General features: G+C 40.5%; 2 protein-coding genes across 8 annotated transcripts in view; both read right to left on the bottom strand.

Annotated features, from left to right (window-relative positions):
• Positions 1 to 22,375, bottom strand: part of LOC308638834 (G protein-coupled receptor associated sorting protein 3-like) — a 152,574-nt gene that overhangs the window by 11,369 nt on the left and 118,830 nt on the right. The window contains exons 1-5 of one of the 7 annotated variants that reach the window (XM_081276670.1): positions 19,852 to 19,910; positions 19,438 to 19,515; positions 14,847 to 14,946; positions 13,778 to 13,900; positions 13,428 to 13,498 (exon numbers count right to left, since the gene is read on the bottom strand). The exons of 1 other annotated variant lie outside the window; for it this stretch is intronic. The gene's annotated coding sequence lies outside the window, so the exon portion shown is untranslated. Of the gene's footprint in view, positions 1 to 13,427; positions 13,499 to 13,777; positions 13,901 to 14,846; positions 14,947 to 19,092; positions 19,154 to 19,437; positions 19,516 to 19,851; positions 19,911 to 22,375 lie in introns of those variants that run through there. 5 more of the 7 variants (XM_081276666.1, XM_081276667.1, XM_081276669.1 and 2 more) reach the window with 5 other exon arrangements.
• GPRASP2 (G protein-coupled receptor associated sorting protein 2) lies at positions 15,960 to 19,099 on the bottom strand. Its single transcript, XM_081276660.1, has one exon. The coding sequence runs from the start codon at positions 18,823 to 18,825 to the stop codon at positions 16,297 to 16,299; it is 2,529 nt and encodes an 842-aa protein (XP_081132786.1). The 5' UTR covers positions 18,826 to 19,099; the 3' UTR covers positions 15,960 to 16,296.

Below are 22,375 nucleotides of genomic sequence, written 5' to 3'. Positions count from 1 at the left end.
AGTTATACATGGTAGTTGGGTTCATCCTCACAAAAACAAACATACATGGAATTTGGTATGTTTGTTCAAATCCTCCCTTCTCCCACCCTATTTCCTCTCGTACTTTCTCCCCTCCCCTGTCCTCCTTCCTCTACTCTACTAATTCTTTTCACTCATCTATTTATTTATATTTAATTGGTTATTTTTTACTTATACATAAAGGTAAAATTCCCTATTGTATATTTATATATTTACATGATTTTTTTAAATTTAATTTTTTTATTTGTTGTTTTTAGATATATACATTACAGTAGGGTATATTCTGACATACACTCTGCCTCTCAATCTCTTTCTTCTATACTACTGATTTCCCTATATCTTTATGATATCCTATCTTTCCCTCCTCCTTTCCTTTATTTTACCCTTAACTTCCACACATGAGAGAAAACATTTGACCTTTGAGTTTGTGAGTTTGTCTTATTTCACTTAGCATGATATTCTCCATTTCCATTTGTTTACTGGCAAATGCCAAAATTTCATTTTTCTTTATGGCTGAGTAGAACTCTACTGCGTATACATACCACAATTTTCAATCCATTCATCTATTGATGGGCACCTGAATTGATTCCATAATTTAGCTATTGCAAATTGTGCTGCTATAAACATTGAGGTGGCTATATCACTATAGTATGCTGATTTTCAATCTTTTGGGAAAATACCAAGGAGTGAGATACCTGGGTTGTGTGGTGGTTCCATCCCTAGTTTTTTTTGAGGAATCTCCATACTGCTTTCTAGAGTGGTTGTACTTGTCTACAATCCCACCAAAAATGTACAAGTGTACCTTTTTGCCACAACCTCACCAGCATTTATTATTGTTTGTATTCTTTCTTTAAATATTTATTTTTTAGCTTTAGATGGACACAGTATCTTTATTTTATATGGTGCTGGGGATCAATCCCACTGCCTCATGCATACTAGATGAGCACTCTACCACTAAGCCACAACCCCAGCCCTGTTTGTATTCTTGATCATTGCCATTCTGACTGGAGCAAAAGGAAATATTAATGTAGTTTTCATTTGCATTTTCATGATTGCTAGAGATGTTGAACATTTTTTTTATATATTTGGCCATTTGTGTTTCTTCCTTTGGTAAGTTTCTGTTTAGTTCTTTTGCCCATTTATTAATTGGGTTATCTGTTGTGTTGGTGTTGTTTTTTGAGTTCTTTATATATTCTGGATATCAATCCCCTGTTGGAGTAGTAGCTGTCCAAGATATTCTCCCATTCTTTAGGCTATCTCTTGATGTCCTTAATCATTTCCTTCACTGTGCAAAATGATTTTAGTTTGATGGCATCTCACTTATTGATTCTTGGTTTTATTTCTTGTGCTTTGGGGGTCTTGTTAAAGAAGTCAGTGCCAGCACAAATATGATAGTGTTGACCTTATATTTTCTTTTAGCAGTTGCAAGGTTTCTGGTCTAATCCCTAAGTCTTTGATCCATTTTGATTTGAATCTCATGCAGGGTGAGAGATAAGGACCTAGTTTCATTTTTCTACATAAAGCTATCCAATATTCCCAGCACAATTTGTTTAAGAGGCTGTCTTTTCTCCAAAATATATTTTGGCACCTTTATCAAGTACCAAAGGGCTGAAGGTATATGGATTTTTCTCTATGTCTTCTATTATGTTCCATTGGTTTTCATGTCCATTTTCATGCTAATAACCATACTGTTTTGGTTACTATAGCTCTGTAGTATAATCTCAGATCAGGTATTGTAATGCTTCATGCTTCACTTTTCATGCTCAGTATTGCTTTGGGTCTCTTATTGTTCCAAATTAATTTCAGAATTTTTTTCTAACTCTGTGAGGAATGTCATTGGTATTTTGATGGGGATTGCATTGAATCTGTACATTGCTCTTGGTACTATGGCCATTTTGATAATTAATTCTGCCTACCCAAGAACATAGGAGGTCTTTCCATTTTTTAAGGTTTTCTTCAATTTCCTTCTTCAGTGTTCCATAGTTTTCATTGTAGAACTCTTATACCGCCTTGGTTAGATTGATTCCCAAATATTTAATTTTTTTAGGTTATTGTGAATGGAATGGTTTTCCTGATTTCTTCCTTGGCTGAATCAGTCTCAAAATGTAGGAAAGATATTGATTTGTGGGTGTTGACCTTATATTCTGCTACTTTACTGAACTCATTTATAAGCTCTCGAAGTCTTCTGGTGCAGTTTTTTGGGTCTTCTAGATATAGGATCATGTCATTGGCAAATAGAGATAGTTTGATTTTTTCTTTTCCTACCTGTATCACATTCATTTCCTTCTCTTGCCTGATTACTCTGGCTAATATTTTAAGAACTATATTAAATAGGAGTGGTGAGAGTGGATAGCTTTGTCTTGTTCCTAATTTTAGAGGAAATGCTTTTTAGTTTTTCTCCATTTATTATGATTTTGGCTTTGGGTTTGTCGTAAATAGTGTTTATGATGTTGAGATAAGTTCCTTCCATCCCTAGCTTCTCCAGCATTTTTAACATGAATGGGTGTTGGATGTTATCAGAGGTCTTTTCTGCATCTAGTGAGATGAGTGTATGGTTATTGTGCTTAATTCTGTTTAAGTGGTGAATTACATTTATTGATTCATGTATGTTGAATCAACCTTGCTTCCCTGGAATAGAATCCACTTGATCATGGTTTATTATCTTTTCAGTGTGTTTTTCAATGTGGTTTGCTAATATCTTATTAAGAATTTTTTCTTCTATGTTCATCAGAAATATTGGTCTGTGGTTTTCTTTCCTTGACGTATCTTTGTCTGGTTTTGGTATTGGGGCTCCACTTTCTCCTTGCTTACATGGTTTCTGACAAGTCCCCTGTAGATTTTGTCCTTATTCCTCTATATGTAAGGGTTTTTCTTGTTTTGTTTTGGTATCAGGGACTGAACCCAGAGGTACTTATCCATTGAGCCACATCCCCAGCCCTTTTTAAAATTTTTGTTTTGAGGCCAGGGTTGTGGCTCAGTGGTAGAGCACTCGCCTAGCACATGTGAGGCCCTGGGTTCCATCCTCAGTACCACATAAAAATAAATAATATAAAGGTCGTGTGTCCAACCACAACTAAAAAATAAATATTAAAAATTTGTTTTGAAATAGGGTCTCACTAAGTTGCTGAGGCTGGCATTGAACTTCTGATCTTCCTGCCTTAGCCACCAGAGTTGTGCTGGGTTTACAGGTGTGCAACACCATGCCTGGCTACAGGTAAGTTTTTTGTTGTTGTTGTAATATTTTCTTTTTGGTTTTCTGCAGTTTGCATATTATATGCCTAGGTCTCGACTTTTTAAATATCCTGATTGATATTTTATGTAATTCCTGGATCTGTGGTGTCTCATTATTTTGGAAATTTCTCAGCTGTTATTACTTTAAATATTTCTTCTGTTCGAAATTCATTATTTTCTTTCTGTGTATTCCAACTATGGATATGTTATACCTTTTTAAATTGTCCTCCATTTCTTCAAAGTTTTATTCTGGTTTTTTTTTCTTATTTTTTTTTCTTTTTGAATTTCAATGTGGGAGTTGCTGTTGCTCTATCTTCATGCTCACCATTCTTTCCTCACTTTGTCCAGTCTATTGTTGACACCATAAGGTTATCATTCATTTCTGTTAGTGTTTTTGATTTTTAGCATTTAATTTGCTTCTGTATTTCTGCTTACTTTACATTGCTCATCTTTTTCCTTGCATGTTGTCTGTTTTATCTATTATAGCTGTTAATGAATTAAACAGTTATTTTAAGATCCCTCTCTGATAATCAAATATCTACATTATATCTGAGTCTGGTTCTGATGCATGTTTTGTATATTCAGACTATTTTGTTTCTTATCTCTTAACATAACTTGTAGTTTTGTGTTGAAAGCTGAGTATTATGTATTGGATAATGAGAACTGAGGTAAATAGATCTGTGGTGGAAAGTTTTATGTTAAGCTGGTTAGGAGTTTGGCTGTGCTTAGTGTTTATGGTAGCTACAGGTGGCAGAGACATCAAATTCCTCTAGTGTCCTTGTTTCTGTCTCCCCTCTTAAATTTGGACCTCCCTAAAATTTCCTTTGAGAGCCTGCATCTTGCAGTTCTTTTAGCTGTTAGCCACTATGATTAACTAAAGACTTGTTAGCATGATGGTAAAGTGTGAAGGAGAGGAAGTATTTTATAGTAATTTGATTAAATTCAAGGCTTTTGTGGGGCCTGTGTCCTGACACTATGACTTTCACAAGATATTTTTTAGATTCTTTCTCTCACTTTCGTAAGACTGGAAGCCTTTAAGGGGCTGGTGTAGGAGGAATGCCTTTCTTCCACTGGGATAAGGCTCTCTCCATTGCAGAGTAGGCTTTTGTTTTGATAAATATACTGGGTATATTTCACAAGCATACAATTTCCTTCTCATGGCCAGTGCCATTAGGGGATCTTTGTGGGATCTTCACTGCAAGAATATGGTAAATTTTCTGGAGGTAAATCCCATAAAATTGTGGGAATCCCTCCAAGACTGCAGGTCTCTGGAAGTTTATCATTCTCATAGTATTCCACATTCAGTCTGAAGAAATTTGTCAAAATTACCATTCAAGTGTTTTTACCTGAATAGTAAGAAATGAAATCTCCAGCAGTTTTTGTCCTATGTAAAGAGAGTTTGTGTTCTCTGAATTGGCCTTTTCTTCAAAATTTGGTGTAGCCATTTTACTGCATGACTTTAGTTCTTTGGTGGGTCTAAGAAAAACAGTTCATTCTCAGATTAATAAGATTTTTTCCTCTGGTTGTTATGCACAGGAACAATGACTTCCAAGATTGTAACATGTCAGAGAGAACACTGGAATCTGGCTGTGGACTTCACAAGGGTAGCTAAAGACCAGTGAATATAGCTGTTGCCTTCTTTTCAGTTGGATGTTGGATGTAGGAATAAAGTTGCCCTTGAAAACCCAGCTGCTCCCCAAATATTAGCTCTTTTCTCTCCCAGGTGCAGGAAATTTGTGTAGCTCCCTGAACCTGTCATCCTAGTCCCAAAATTCTTAACTCAGAATGCAAGTTAGAATTTAGACCTAAATCAAAATTCCTGGTGGTGAGGTCTAAGAAACCTTGACTTAATTCAGGGAGAAAAAAAGTAATCTCTGTCACCACCACCACCAGGAAGCAGTGCATAATACTACTACAATTTACACTTTACATTAGTTGCCTATGATTGTTAGGTGCTTGCTTAGACTTGAATGAACAGTTTCTGAGCTCTGGAAGTACTTTGTAAAGGGAAGTAACATAATATATTAGGGAGTACCCAGACTTCAGAGTTAGGAAGTACAAAGTTTGAATATAGACTTTGCCACAGGCTTTTGCTTAGTAATTTTTGTAACTTTGGTAAAGAATACTAATGTCTTTATAACTCAGTTCTTTCATCCTTAAAAGAGACTGGTAATACTAAATACTACTTCACAAGATTCTTATGCACACTGAGAAAAAAGTATCTGATATACTGTACCACCTTAAAAGAACTAGTATTTCTAGATCCTTTTGGTGGGGACAGGACACAGGGACTGAACTCAGGGGCACTCGACCACTGAGCCACATCCCCTTCTCTATTTTGTATTTTATTTAGAGACAGGATCTCACTGAGTTGCTTAGCTTTTTACTGTTGCTGAGGCAGGCTTTGAACTCAAGATCCTCCTGCCTCAACCTCCCAAGCCACTGGGATTAGAGTTGTGCATCACCATTCCCAGCTATTTCTAGATCCTTTAAAAATTCTGATCTATTCATATCATGGGATAGCTTGGGAAAGCAGGAAAAAAGGAATGAAAACTCCATGGTGATTTATAGGGGTCATAACAGCTAAGATATTGTCACTGTGGTCTTTGTTGTTATAACCTCAGTGTTTTGTATACTGTTTTGCTTACCATAACCCCTTACTAAATTAAACATCGTTTTTGCTTAAATATACCACCCCACTTCTTGTAGCCATGTGCCAAAGAGGCTAATCCCTGGGCTGGGGATGTGGCTCAAGCGGTAGCGCGCTCGCCTGGCATGCGTGCGGCCCGGGTTCGATCCTCAGCACCACATACCAACAAAGATGTTGTGTCCGCCAAGAACTAAAATAAATAAATAAATAAATATTTTTAAAAAAAGAGGCTAATCCCAGTTCCAAGGGTAAATCTCTTTGTTCTAGGAGCAATCTATCCCTGGGTTACTGTCTGGTTCATGGTGGGGAAGTGATCTAACTCTGATAAATGAGACATTTGGGGAGGATTACAGAAGTATTTCTGAGGAAAGTTCTAATTCATAAGAAAAGAACATTAGAAAAGACTGTTTCATCTTCTTCCTTAGGAAGTTGCTTGAGTCTTGGAATTTTTGCAGTCATCCAGTCATCCTACCAGCTTTAGGATGGAATTTTAACATTGTAAATGGCAGAAGAAAGAGATGGAAAAAAATCCAATTTCTTAGATGAATTAAATAATCACTAAGGCTACCCTATTTCAGTATTTCCAATTGACATTTCCTTATTAAGTTAGTTTTACTTGACTTTCTAGTTATGTGAAAATGGAACAATCCTGAGTGACACATATGTTCGGGTGCAAAATAGCTCTTAAATGAGTAATAGCTGTGGATTTCTGCATGTCAGTGAGTATATACCTCTACAGTGGCAAAACTTGCATTTAGACATAAAAGGAAAACTGTAGATTCTGAACATCATACCTAATGATTTTTAGAAGTCTGTCAACTGTGTTTTCTGCTCCAGATTGAAAACTAAAGCTTTGGGTAGAGCCCAAACTCTTATGATCTGGAGGGTCCAGAAGTACATTAAATGCTTGAGCTCATAGATATGCATAGACTTAATTCTGAGAATCATTGTGTTAAAGTATACCCTTATAGAAACATCAAAAATATAAAGGTATCAGAAACTATATGCTTTCAGCTCAGGGGACTGTACTAAAGTTGAAAAAGATAAATTCTTAGCGTCAATAGTTAGCATGTTTGATTAATTTTCTCCAGGTTCATTAAGCAACACTGATAATAGAAAGAGGTAGATACTTGATATTTTTTGAAAGTTGGTGTTTTGTCAGGAAAGTGGAGCCAGGTGCCAGAGAATGAGGTAGGAACATAGTAAAAAAAAAATTGTACTGAGCTGAGCATGGTGATGCACACTTATAATCCCAGTGGCCTGGGAAGCTGAGGCAGGAGGATTACCAAGTTCAAAGGCAGCCTCAGCAACTTGGTTAAACCCTGTTTCAAAATAAAAAATAAAATGATCTTGGGATATTGCTCAATGGTCAAGCACCCCTGGGTTCAATTGCCAGTACCAAAACAAACAAACAAACAAACAAAACACACACACACAAAACAGCATTCTATAATGGGACATTAGGTTGGGAAGGAAGGAAAATATGGAGTGGCTAATACATAGTGAAATGGGAAAAAGGAATAGGAGGTCTAACAATATTCAGGGTTAAGTTTTTTTTTCAAAATGATGAACAAAGTACTTTGCTACAACTTGTAAGGAAAAGAAAATCTGATTAATATAATAGTGACAATGATAATTAAAGGTTTTCATGATAACTAGCATTACAGGAGTATAGACATAGTACAGTGATAATGTACAACAGCTCCAGATTCAAACCTCAAATGATTGCTACCCAACTCAGTAAGCGTGGCCAAGTTAACCAGTCTTCACCTCAGTTTCTTCATATATAGAATGGGAACAACAGCATCAACCCCCATAAGTTTGTTTTGAGGATTAAATAAATTAACACATTTATAACCCTTAGAAGAGTGCCTGATACATTGAAAGTACCCAATAAGAATGAAAAAAGAAAAGTATAGACTTATATACCTGATGGACACTGATGCAAAACTCCTGAACAACATATTATCAAACTGAATTCAACAACATATTATAAAGATAATTAACTATGATCAAGTGGGATTCATCCAAGGCACACAAGAATGGTTCAACCTGTAATTCAATAAACATAATATATCACTGAAACCTATAAAAACATTGATGAAGGAATTTAAGAGGACCTAAATAAATGGAAAGATAGCCTCTGTTCATGTAATGGAAGAATTAATATAGGTAAAATCTTCATACTTCCCAAAACAAAAATAATCCTAAAATTGATATGGAACCCTAAACAACTCCAAATAGCCAAAGCCACCTTGAGCTTTAAAATACACTACACAGCTATAGTAACCCAAACAGCATGACACTGGCATAAAACCAGACACACAGGCCAATGGAACAGAGTACAGAGCCTAGAAAGAAGCCCATGCATAATAGTCAACTGATTTTCGACAAAAGTGCCAAGAACATACATTGGTGAAAGGACAGTGTTTTCAATAAATGTTTCAGGGAAAATTAGACATTTGCATATAGAAAAATGAAACTACACCCCTATCTCTCACCATATACAAAAGTCAACTCAAAATAGAGTAATAATCTAAATGTAATATATGAAAATTCTAGAACAAAATTATTTTTAAGACACCAAAAGCAAAGGAAAGAAAGCAAAAATAGACCAATAGGAATATATCAAAACAAAAAGCTTCTATGTGACAAAGGAAACAGAGTGAAGATATACCCTACAGAATGGGAGAAAATATTTGCAAACTATACATCTGAGAATGAGTTAATATGCAAAATATAAAAGGAATATAAAAACTCACTAGCAAGAAAATAAATGGCCTGATTTTAAAATAGTCAAAACACCTGAATAAACATTTCTAAAAAGAAGACTAAAAATGGCCAGAAGGTACATGAAAAATGCCCAGTATCGCTAATCTTCACTAAACTGAAATAAAAACCAAAGTAAAGTATCACCTCACTCCAGTCAGAATGGCTATTAACAAATGACAAAAAAAAAATAATGCTGACAAAAATATGCAGAAGAAAGGAACCCTCGCAAACTGTTGGTGGGAATGTAAATTAGTACAAGCATTATGGAAAACCATATGGTGTTTCCTCAAAAAGTTAAAAACATCAGGACCATATGATACAGCAAACCCACTACTGAGCATACATCCAAAGGAAATGAAATCAGTATGAAGAGATAAATGCACTACTATATTTATTGTAGCATTATTACCGAGATAAGGAATCAATGTAAGAATCCATCAATAGAAGAGATGAGGAAAATTGCATGGAAATGAAGGGAGACCCTCATTGCTATACAAAATTACATATAAGAGGCTGGGTGGGGAATGGGAAAATAAATAAGGAGGGAGATGGATTACAGTAGATGGGGTAGAGAGAGTAAAAGGGAGGGGAGGGGAGGGGGGATAGTGGGGGATAGAAAAGGGAGCAGAGTACAACAATTACCAATAGGGCATTATGTAAAATTGTGGATGTGTAACCGATGTGACTCTGCAATCTGCATTTGGGGTAAAATTGGGAGTTCATAACCCACTTCAGTCTAATGTATGAAGTATGATATGTCAAGTGCTTTGTAACGTTGTGAACAACCAATAAAAAAAAAAATAAAAAAAATAAAAAAAATAGAAGATCAAAAAAAATAGAATAACATATAAAGAAATTGTCTTATATGTATACAGTAGAATACCATTCACTTATAAAAAGAAGGATATCCTATAATTTGTAACAACCTGAATGATCCTGATGGGCATTATGGTAGTTGTGATAAAAGCCAGGCACAGAGGCTGGGCTTGTAGCTCAGTGATGGAGCACTTTCCTAGTGCATGTGAAGCACTGGGTTTGATCCTCAGCACCACATAAAAATAAATAAATAAAGGTATTGTGTCCATATACAACTAAAAAAAAATTTTAAAAAGCCAGACACAGGCGTGGCGCAGTGGTGCATGCCTACTATCACAGTTGCTCAGGAGGCTGAGGCAGGAAGATCGTGAGTTCAAAGCCAGCCTCAGCAACTTAGTGAGGCCCTAAGCAACTCAGGTAGGCCCTGTCTCTAAATAAAATACAAAAAGGGCTGGGGATGTGGCTCAGTGGTTAAGTGCCCCTGAATCCAATCCCTGGCACAAAAATAAATAAATTAATAAATTAATTAATTTTTAAAAACCAGGCATAGAAAAAGAGCTATTAATGCTTTCATCCTTATGTGAAATCTAAAAAAGTTGATCTCATAAAAGTTGTGAGAGTAGAATGGTGGTTACCAGAAGTTAGGGTGACTAGCAGGGAGAGAGAGAAATATTGGTCAAAGGACACATAATTATAATTAGGATAAATAAATTCAAGAGATCTTGTGTATAGCTGGGTAAATGTTGGTATATTGTATTCTTGTAAAATACAAAATGGAGTAAATGTTAAGTTCTCACCAAAAAATGATAACTAAGTGAAGTAATTAATTTGTTCACTAGCTAGATTCAACCATTATGTAATGTATATATACTTATATATGTTGTACATTATAAATACATATAATTTATATATTATTTTAAAAAGAAAATGATAACCGAGATAGATTTAAAAAAAAATCTTTAAATATATCACACTGTTGAGCTAGGCATGGTGGTGTACACCTATAATCCCAGCAGCTCAGGAGGCTGAGGCAGGAGGATTACAAGTTCAAGGCCAGTGTCAGCAATTTGGTGAGACCCTTAGCAACTTGGTAAGACCCTGTCCCTAATAAAACATAAAAAGGGCTGGGAACATGGCTCAGTGGTTAAATGCCTCTGGGTTCAATTTGCAAGCCCCCTTCCACTCCCCGCCCCGCATCACACTATTAATAAAAAAGAAAGGACCAAGTAAATCTTAATATTGTTATATTAAGTAGTGAAAAGTTTAGGTTTTGTAGTCAAACAGACTATTTGAATCACAATTCCAGAGTCTGAGCTCTTTTCCTATGCTTCCTGTCTTCCAACACTAGTTCTGTATTATTTATAAAAAAAATTTCAATACATGGTATAAAAAAAAAAAAAACAAGTGCTAAATTAAGGGGCTGGGATGCAGCTCCACAATCGAATGCTTACCTGTCATGTGTGAGACGTTGGGTGCAATCCTCAGCATCAAAAAATAATTAAGTAAATAAATAAGAAGGAAGAAAGGAAGGAAGAAGTGCTAATATAAGGGCAAATAAAATAATGAGTAAGTACATAGGATGGAGGAATTAATTCCTACCAAGGGGCAAGGGACAAGGATGAGGATATCAGTAAGAACTCAAAACAGGCCATGGCATTTGAGCTGAACCTAAAAGGATAAATCTGTTATCAATGGGCATAAAAGAATTCTAAAAATATTATGGATTGTTGGGGACAGCATAGGGAAAGGCACAAAAATAGTGAAATACACATATAGTTGGGAAACAGACTATGGCTTGAATGTGGGCAAAGTGAAGCAGGACCTAGATATTAAGGTGAGGGATTTGAAAGTGAATGGCTCTTTAAAAGTTTTAAGCATTTTATCACATTCTAATTCTGCCTTGAGTTGGAAAACTGTTTTGGAAGATGGAGAAGAAAGGCAGAACTACACCTAGTAGTCCATTCAAATTATTAATCCACAAGATAGATTAATGCACTGATGAGGTCACATTTCCAATCACTGCCCAAAAGCCCCACCTCTGAACCTTGCTATATTGGGCATCATGCTTTCAACACATGAACTTTTAGGGGGGACAATTCAGATCCAAACAATAACAAATATGCAGAATTATTACATCTAAATTAAAAAATAAAAGTAACAAAGGATGCAGGAATATTTGTACCCAGTTATGGGCATAGTTCCCAAAACCCTTGTAATTTCCTTATTGGTAGATATATGCAATAGAACCATCTTTTATTATCATAATTTCTCTTAGTTCCCTAGTTTCTGACACAAGAACTTCTAAGGCCTCAGGACTCCTGGAATCTCTGGTGAGGTAAGATTAGTATACTGATGAGATAACTGTGACTGGACCCCCTAGGTAACTACAGGATAGGGCTTGCCACCAGAAAGCCCAAAACATGATTAGAGGGTTGGAATGTTCAGTTTCATATTCTCACCTTCAGGGACGGGAGAGGGACAGGAAACAAGCGTTAATCACCAATAGTCAATGATTTAATCAATCATGTCAATATAATGTGACTTATATAAGAACCTTAAGTGATGGATTTTCAAGCTTCCAGGTTGGTGACTTCATTCATGTGCTAGAAAAGTGGTGCACCTCAGCTTCATAGGGACAGCAGCCCTTACGCTTGGGACCCTTCCATACCTTGTACCACCTCATCTGGCTTTTCACTTATATCATTTATATTTTTATAATGAACTGGTAATAGTAGGTAAAGTGTTTTTCTGATTTCTGTAGACTTTGTAGCAAATTATCAGTCCTAAGGATGACTGTGGGAACTCCTAATTAGTACCCAAGTCAGGCAGAATTGTGAATAACCTGAGAAGATTCACTATCTGTGTTTTCTAAAGTTGAGGGTAATCTTGTGGGACTGAGCCCTTAACCAGTGGGGTCTCCCATAACCCTGGGTAGTTAGTTATTAAGTTGTAGGGTACCTAATTAGTATCCTCAGAGAACTGGAAAACTACAGAGTGTGAAGAACCCACACATTTTATATCAGAAGTGTTATGAGCAGAGGAATAGTTTTATTTCATTTGGTACCCAATGGATGCATTGAGGTGGGGGAGATAGAAAGAGGACAAGGAAGTATTAAGTGACAGCTACCTAGGATGGATTCAAAGAAACAAGTCCTCTAAGAAATAGGCAGAGAGCAAAACAGTGAGGAGGGAACTTATAATGTTATCAATGAAACTGTTTCTGTAGGTAGTCCCAGAAAGATCATCCTCTCAGGCCCAGGACAATAGGAACAGGGAGCCTTGCATAGATCAGCAACTTTGTGTTCCTAAATGGGAGAGAGCTGCTGCATGAGACAGAGACCCAGGAATCCTCTTGGGGGTTGAGAAGTTTGGAATATTCCAATGAGATATCAGATGTGAAGAGCCCATAGCAGCTAGGTTCCTTCCTCTTAAGCCTTGTTTCCTCTCCCTTTCCAAAGATCCACACAGCTTGAGGTTCATTCCTTCCTTGCAACCCCAGTCAGCTGGAACCCTGAAGCAAAAGGAAGATGTGTTCCCCTCTCTTCCCACCACCCCTCTCCCAGTGTTAAGTTGATCTCAGCTATCTCCATGGCCTGAATACTGTCACTAAGGAAATAGACAGACAGCAGGAGTACTGACATGATGAAAGAAGGAAGAGTGGTAACATAGCTCACAGTTCTCATTCCTAGCCTGCTTTTCCTGATCCAGAGCTACAGGTGTTCACAAATTGTCACTTCACTGTTTCCCCTATCTGGGCTCCTGAATCCAACTCTGTCCATATACTCACCTGTTCCATCCACACACAGAAACACAGTAGAGAGCCTGGGAATGAGGGAGTTCAGAAGGCAGGAGGGAGTGGGAGAGTCCAAGGTATTTCAAGTACCAGCCCTAGTCTCAGCCACTACCTCCCAAGGATGCCATTCCCTGGTCTTGCACCCACCTCCTCCAATAGCAACTGCTGCTTCTCTGCACGGATGCTTCCTGCAGGATGACTCCCCATTTCTTGAGCTCCTGGACAAAAGACAGATCCGACTGAGATATTTGTGATTGGCTGAGGGATTGTTTCCTCTACCGACAAATGATGTAATTCTGATCACCTGAGAAATTTAAGCTACTGACACATGCAGAGACACCTCCTCACCTATTTTCTACCCACCTAAATACCCCGACACTCATCCAATCTGTCTCATTTGCCAGGTGTGTGTCATTCCTGTTCTTTCTCCATGCAAATAAACACAACTCTGTCTGCCCATGCAACATTTTGGCCACACAACCCACTATCTGCCTCACATGCCAAAGCAGCCAGGTTGACTGCAGCAGCTCTGCAGCTTTGATGGCAGAATCTTTATGCTTCTGGGGTTGAGCTATTTGCTAGAAGAACCTGAAGCTCCTGACCTTGGGGAAGACAGAGAACTGGAAGAAAGGCTGGATTAGAAAACCAAGTTTTGAGTCCTAGGCCTGGACCTTGCTCTCTAGGAGCACTCAGCCAGGAAGAAATGTTCCATAAGGATTTGGGAGGTGAACTGATTTTCGGTATTTTATATAATTGGAAGTATTAAAACAGAGATGTACATGAACTGACAGAAGATCTGTTGAAAAAAAATTCATAAGCAAAACAAACATTCAACCTCTAATTTCCACCACAAAGATAATCATGTTAATATTTGCAGTTTGCAAATAGAAGCTAAATTGCTACTTTGCCCTACTTCTATTCACCTTTGTATGATAGTCAGGTATAGAAAATTTTGTTGGACTGTCAGGAAAATTATACAAGATTCGGATAAAGTCAACATAGATTACTGGATATTGTTTCAGTGCAGTGCTGGGTTTCACTTTCTATTGATTGAACTATTTTTCAACTTCATAGAGGTTAATGTTAAATTGTAGACATTTTATTCAATAGATATATAAATTATTTGTCCAGTGGTAGAGATAACATTAAATGTTAGAATTTATTGCCCTGTAAGATATTAATCAGTTTTATACTTAACTCAGCAATCTTATCTGATTCTAATATTTTTTAATTTCCTATGAAAGAAATATATTTTGCTTATATCTTTATATTGTGTACATTGTATACACACACATCTCCTTTAACCATTTTCTTGATCTCAGCAGTTGTTCGTTGTGTTGAAAAAAATTTTAATTTATATGAGTCATAATTTTCTTTTTGAAAATTGACAGCATCAGACAAATAAGAAGTAATATTTTTCCATATCTAAAAATAATAAAACATCTGATATTTTCCACAAGTTTTGATTTTCTCTCTAAACCACTTTTATCTCTGATGTTTGTAATTATTCTGTCTGAATGTATGGTCTTTTTTATTGTGGCATAATACACATAACATAAAACTTACCCATTTTAACCATTTTAAAGTGTACAAGTCAGTGAAATTAAGTATATTCTCAATGTTGTTCAATCATCATCACTGTCTAGTTCCAGAACTTTGCTGTCACCTAAAAAGGAAATGTTATGATTGTTTGAATGTAATAATCATGTGCAAAAGTTGTTATCTTTGTACCATCAAGAGACTAATATAAACTTATCAGCTGTGATTTTTCTTTAAAACATTTCATAAAAAAGCTAGTTTTTCTGAAACCACATCCATTTACTTTTCTGTTATTTTACCTCTAAAAATGACCTATTCATTTATATAACTCAATTCTTGCATGTCCACCTGTAACTTGAGGCACTAGATATAAGCATATTGATGTTTTTAATTTCCTCAATGTCTGTCTCTGAGAATTCTTCCATGATATATTTTATTCCAGACTGGAACATATGAAATTGCTTAATAAGTCATATTGAAGTTGCAAAGAAATTGTATTTATATACATTTAAAAACTGGATCTAATTTTCCATAGATAACACCACATTGTTATCTAGTTTACTGAATATAAAATTACCAATGTCATTTAATATCAATAAATCAATCCACACATAACTATTTTAATGGCTGCATGGTATTTCCTTAACATTTTCCATAAATGATAATCCTATACCTGAGCCCATTTAGTTGCATCTTTCTTTCACTCTTTATGTGACATTGAACTAACACCTGTCCTTTGAATTATAAAATGCAGATTTGGTTTACTCAGGTCCCCAAAACTGACTTTATCCCATCTTCTTAACTGTATTACTCACTGAACTCCTTCACTTAATTCAGGCATATTGGGTACACTCATGCTATTTGAATGTTTTCCAATCACACTTTTCTTCACACCATCATGGCCCACTTTCTAAGAATGATTTGTCTCATCCTATCCTTCATTGACTAATTTTACTGGGTCCCTCGTCTTTGAAGCATTCTTGTAGTAACACGGCCCACAACAATCTCTCCTTTCTTAAGATCCAAGAATGGGAATTTCTAATGAGCACATTTATTATACTATTAATTACCAATGCTTGTAAGTGTGAACAATGTAGCTAAACCTGCTTTTCAGAGTGAAGAAGGGTCACTTATGCCAATTTTAACATAGAACTTTATTGAAAACACAGACTCAAGTAGAGAACCACATGTTTAAACAACGAATAGCAGGGTAGCTTATACTCGGATGACTTAGCTCATCAGAAGCTCAACACGAAAAAATATCACAATCTGGACAGCAAGACAAATATCAACAAATGTGTTTTCAGTTCTAATATTCATTTTGGCATCCAAAAATTAATCCAGCTCAAAACAAGAGTTTGACAAGTTAACATAGGCATTAAAATTGTTACAACATAAAGCCAGACTGTGAACACCAAAGCACTATTCAGGGTTCTTTGGGAACATAAGGCTGATCAGCGGCAGGTGGTTAACCATACTAACTGTGTTGTCCCACCTCAGGATCATTTTGATTGTCTATTTGGACTTGTAGATCCTTAGCTAACTCCTCAAATTCATGGAATGCAGACATAAGCGGATCAAGACTGAAATCATCATCAATCAAGGACAATGCTCCACTTTTTATAATATTACTGATGTTTTGAAACATTTTAATAACAATCTGAATGTTATCATTTGTCTCTTCTATATTAAAGAGACCCACAAATATTGACAGAGCTTTGGCACTGAATAGCTTTTTTGCCACCATAGGATTTTCAGACAAATTCAGTAGCATTTTCAGAACATGAAACTTTGTTCTTGCATTGCCCGTGGTTAACAAGGAGAGAAACCCGGACATATAATTGGCAATCAGTGTGTGATAGTCAGTAGTCATAGTGAGATGTCTAAGCATCCTTATCCCAGTCATCTGTTCAAGGGAATCCACACCATGAGCAAGCGTTTCTTCACACACCTGACATATGAATGTCTCAATCATGTTTAGATTTGGATAAGGTGGAGCCATGTGAATCATGTTTTCTAGGAAACTTGTCCTAACTCGAGAGGAGGGATAATTCAGCAAGGTTTCAATAAGTGAGACAACACCTGAATCCCGAATGAAATCACGGGTAAATTGAGAAGCACTTCTCATACCCATTGCAATTTTAGATATTTCATGAATAAAAGGATCTCGAATTTTATCCATTAATAAAAGGAGTTCTTCAAACTCCCCAGAACCAATTTTAAGCTCACATTGTATGCAGCTACAGGACCAATTCTCAGGCTCTGCATTCTCCCTGGCCCTAAGATGCTCTCGAATTTCCCTCACAGACCGGTAGGAGGGATCATACTGAAATGGGAACTCAGGTTCAGCCCGATCAGATTGAAGCAAAGATTCCTGCTCTTCCCCTTCTGGGCCAAGTTCCACATTCTTGGACTTTGCCTCATTCATTTCAGAAGACCCTTCAGGAATTCTAAAGGGACTTGTGGATGGGAAGCCAACCCCATGACAAGGACCAGGTTTGAATTCAACAGTGACTTCTTCCCAAGTTTGAGGCCTGGATGATGCATTAAGCTCATCCTCAGCAGGATCTCTGTACCTGCAATTGGCCTTGTATACAGGACTGGGATTTAGGTCAAAGCAGGCCTCATCTCTATCCCAGAACCACGACCCAAATATGGCCTCTTCTTCAGACTCAGGCCTGGTCTCTTCTCTGGCCACAGCCCCCAAACTGGACTTTTCCTCAGCCCAGAACAATGATCCACCAATGGCCCCCTCCTCAGCCCCTGGCTCAGATTCACAGATTGCTGAAGCTCCAGCCTCCAAACTGGCCTCTTTTTCTGCCCAGAACCAGGACCCAATAATGACATCTTCCTCAAACCTGGGCTCCTGTTTGGCCCTATCAACGTTTTTAGCATCTTTCTGGGCCCTGGATTTCAAGATGTTATTAGGTTCTTCCTTGTCTCTGCGCCTGAATCTATTATTGGCCTCTTCTCCAGGCAAAAACCAGGACTCTTTATAGAATTCATCTTCAGACTCAGATTCAAAATAATCCTCTCTCTTTGTCCTGAGCTTGGACCTGACATTTGCCTCTTCCCTAACTCTAGGCCGGAACAAGTTATTGGTATTTTCTCCAGCCCAAAAGCAGAATGGGTTACCAGACTCATCCTCAGACCCAGACCAGGAATCAATATAGGGTTCTTGCTTGGATGTAGACTTGGACCTGGGGTTAGTCTGATGTTTAGCTCTGTGCCTGGACCTGGTATTGGCCTCTTCTCTGGGCCATGATCTGATACTGGCTTCTTCTCCAGCCCAGAAAGAAGACACGGTAGAGGTCTCATCTGCTGACCAAAATCCAGACTCATTAGAGGCTTCTTCTCTAGCTCTGGGCCTGGGGTAGCACCAAGACCCCATACTAGTCTCCTCCCCTGGTCCAAACCAGGGCTGGATTCCTGCCTGGCCCTGGTTGCCAGGAAAGGTTTCAGCATCCAAACTGACCAGTTCTCTATCTACAGGCAGTCCCTTAGATTTAGTAAATGATCCAGAATCAGTATTGACCAATGGCCAGGTGACAGCATTAGTTTGGGATGCTCCCTCTGCCTGTGACATTGCCTCAGTACCAAACTCAGTCTGGGCCCATGCCTGGACATCATCCTTAGGCCTTGCCCCAGAGACTGTTTTGGCCTCACTTTTAGGACGGGCACCACCTACTGCCCTGGCATCAGTTTTGGGCCTTGCCCCAGCCATTGCCTGAGTCTCAGTCTTGGGCCTAGCCCCAGCCATTGTCTGTGCCTCAGTTTGGGGTCTTGCCCCAGCCACTTTCTGGGCCTCAGTTTTGGGCCTTGCCCCAGATGCAGACTTGGTTTCAGTTTTAGGCCTTGCTCCAGTTGTTACCTGGGCCTGGGCCCTAACCTTGGGTCTGACCACCAGAGGCGCTTCATTCTCTCGCTCAGCCCCACTAACAACTTCTTCCCCAGCCTTCTTTTCAGACTTGGCCTGGGCACCAGTCTCAATCTCTGCCCCAGTCATGGTAACACTTACAGAGAAGGCTCAATTAATGACCTTTACCACTGTCCCAAATTTGACAACAGATCTGTCACAGATTTTTATCTTCACAGACTGATCTTTTGATGATCCAGGAAATAAAGTTGGAAATAAGAATTATAGAGTCAATTGCCAATCCAGCAGTCAATCAGGCTCCTACCCAAGCACAGTCTCAGTCAATAATATAGATACAGTGGAGAAGAGGCACAACCAAGCTGGGGGAGGATGGATGGTTCCTGGGTGGGTGCGGACCTGTTGAGGGTGGTGGTCAGCAGCAACTCCAGCACCACCAGAGCTGCCACTGGAGGTGGATCTAGGGAGAGAGAACGAAATGGGGGATTGAGTCTCATCCAACTGTGTCACCTCATGCAGAGACTTACACAGAGAGACTAGTGTTGAATGCTAAATGGGACAGCTCAGGTATAAGAAAATCTGTTTCTCTTGCCTGCTGCAAAATAAGTATGGGTGAGATGGGAAAGTGTGTTATCCATAGAGAGGCAGAAGAGCCTCTCACCAGATCCTAATCACTCCTGGACCCCACCAGTAGTGGCTGGTCTCCACTACCCCACCCAAAAGTGAACCCACACCCATACCAACCTTCACTGATGTGGTGCAATTTCCCTCTCCTTTCTTTGCTCAAGTGGTGTTATGCACCACAGCCGACTGCAGGGGGTCCTACAGACAAACATACAGGAGAGAATGGAGTCTGAGTGCTCAACAGATAGGACACACCCTGGCCCAAAACAAATAGCTCTCTTTCAGTTTAAGGGTCCTGTCTGTCTAAAGTTCCCTGTCTCCTGGTCCCAGCTCTTGGATCATCCATCAGGGCCCAACTTACACCTACCTCAACATTCCTAATATCTCTGGCAAGAAGAAACAAGGGATGCTGTGGCAGTGTGCAAGTCTAGCAGAGAGAAGTAAACATGGTCTTGCACCCACTTGGAGCAAAGCCCAAAGCCACCTACCATGCTCTTCCTCAGTAGCTGCCTCCCACCCCACCCTCTCACCAACCTCCAGAGATTTGAGCCAGTCTCCTCCTCCTCCTCTTTTCCTTTCTTGCAGAATTGAACAGCCTTAAAGCAGGCCTATGAACAAACAGATGAAAAGTTAGGAGAGTCAGAAAAAAAAAAAAAAAAAAAACGGCAGCAGCTGAGCTTGGTGGACAGACCAACACCAAGGATAGGAGTCTTCAAATTAACTGTCTTTCCACATTTAGGGTCCTGCTGGTAGAATACTCTTGTTTTATTTAGGCCCTGTTGCAGGGCTCCAGAGGTAACACCACCTTCTCTTGACGTCATCCTCTTCCCAATACTCCCTTCTCCAATTCTGAGGACTCACCACTAGGTGCGCCATTTCCCCTTGCCCTGCGCAGCATAAAATGGGGGAAGGGCACCGCACATTCTAGAAAGCAGGTGATGGAGTAAGTGCTACTTATGACTCCCTCACCCCCACCCCCAGTACTCCCACCCAGGCAAAGTCCATCTTTTCAGGACCCCGATTTGGGAGAGGGAGGGAGAAGGTAGGGGAAGTGCCTGGACACCTGTTAGGAGATGACGAGTTGCTACTAAATGCCTTGCCATGTCTGGACACAGTCGCCCCACTCCCATTCAGGTGTCCACTCAGTGCCCAGTGCCCACCCCCCATCCGCACACACCTCCAGAAATCCAGGCCATTTTCCTGCTCCTCTTTTTCCTCAAGCCTCGCCTCTACAGATGCGCACTCTGGCCTGTCAGAACACACCAGACCTACCGCACACACACGGGAGATTTTGACATCAAGCAGGAGCCTGTGGGAAGGGACAGCACCCGGGACGCGGGGTCCAACAGGCCCCTTTCCGGAATCCGCTGGAGTGGCAAAGGCGACCCACCCCCCCCGCTATGCCAGCTGGGCTGGACAGAGCTTGGACACCAGTCCCTGCTCCTATTCCCATCCACTGCGGCCTCCCGGGAGCCCCTCACTTGCGCGCCGCCATTTCTCCCTCACAGCCTCCCCCCAGGGCACAAACACCCAGGAGGGCAGCGCGGGCACAGGGAACATAGCTGGGAAGCAGCTGCTGCAGTTGGCCTCCGGAGGCTCTGCTGGAGGCTCTCTAGGCACCCCGCCCCCTGCCCCGACCCAGGCGGGTCACCGCCGCTTCCTCACCAGTGGTCCCCCGGCTCCACACACCCCTCTCAGGGACCAGCTCCCGCCAGCTCGCTGTCTCCTCGCCGGAATGCCAACGTCTGGGTGGGGGGGGCAAGTTGTCAGCCGGCCACAGTGGAAGACCACCCCACGCCCCCTGCGCGCCCCACTTGCCTTCACAGGCTCAGAGCCCAGGACGTTGGGATTCCCCTCCTCTCCTCTCCCGTCCTGTCCTCTGGCAGCTTCTCACTGAGACTCCCACCGCTTTCCGTGCTAGAATTGCTAAGAGGCGTCCCGCCCCCACGCCTCTGCACCAAACCGGGCAGGGGCTGCGCAGGATGCGGCAGAACCGCTCGCCTCGAGGGTGTCGGGAAGGGGGGCGGAGGGATATGGTGCGAATGGGCTCGACGCCCCCTCCCAGGCCCACCGTAGTTCCGACCCAGAGGTGGGCGGGGCCAGAGCGAGCCCGGGTCTGAGGGGCGGCTTAGCACCAGCAGCCTCAGTAAGACCCCGCGCACCCTAGCGTGCAGACCACCACCCAGTCTCCCACGCACCTACTTCTGGCGGGACTGGCGAGAGGGCGGGCGGCTGGGGGCTGCGGTATCTGGAGGTCGGGAAGCGTTGCGCGGGCGGGAGCAGCGGATGGATACCAAAACTCTCTTTGGTGTGCCTGCACCCCAGACTGCGCAGTGCCTGCCCCCCTCCTTCCACTCCCCCTCCTTCCTAGACACTAATGGGAGGGGGTGTCACGACTGCAGACTGCGGTTTGGGGGGACGGACATGTGACTTCACTACAGACCGACTAGGGGCCTCAGGGATGGCTCTTCCATGTTTTTCCTTTACAGCTTTAGGAGCCATGACGGGGAGAAAAGCACTCTTGTTGCTTATGGAACTGAGGTGGGGGCTTCCTTTAAAGGCCTTACCACTCTCCTTCCAAAGGAAGATTGACCTAGACCCTTAGCCCTAAGAGATGTACCGCTGCTCTGCACCAACAATTACTCTTTCTGCCACACTAGTAATAGCTCACTCCATATGGGAATTCACTTGGCCATTGGATCGTCCCCACAGCTGTCCAAGGCAGGTCTCCCAGGGAACCACACACTCCTATCCCTGGTGCCCCAGCACAAAGTTTCAGGCACCAGGTAGAACCTGTCTTGGATCCTTGCACACTGTTCTGTTTTCTTCTCTTGCCAGTCACGTCCAAGCCTTTGTGATATTTGGCACTGTGGAAATTTGGTGGTGATTTGAACCAGCTTGGCCATAACCATCTCTTTCTTAGGGGAAGGAGCCAATGTGCTCCCACTTCCTTAAGACATATACTAGGCTGTTTCTGAATGCTCTCATTTTACCCCCACATCCTTCCTGTATTCTGGATCCTGTCTTTTCCCTGCTTGCTGCATGGGACAAACACAGC

The sequence above is a fragment of the Spermophilus citellus genome, assembly GCF_964194105.1.
Source record: "Spermophilus citellus genome assembly, chromosome: X".
Lineage (NCBI taxonomy): Eukaryota > Metazoa > Chordata > Mammalia > Rodentia > Sciuridae > Spermophilus > Spermophilus citellus.
Note: the sequence above shows the minus strand (reverse complement) of the source record. Positions and strands in the feature narration are given on the sequence as shown.

Bases quoted from the DNA above. Each gene is read 5' to 3' on its own strand.
- GPRASP2 (XM_081276660.1), bottom strand. From the start codon at position 18,825: ATGACTGGGGCAGAGATTGAGACTGGTGCCCAGGCCAAGTCTGAAAAG.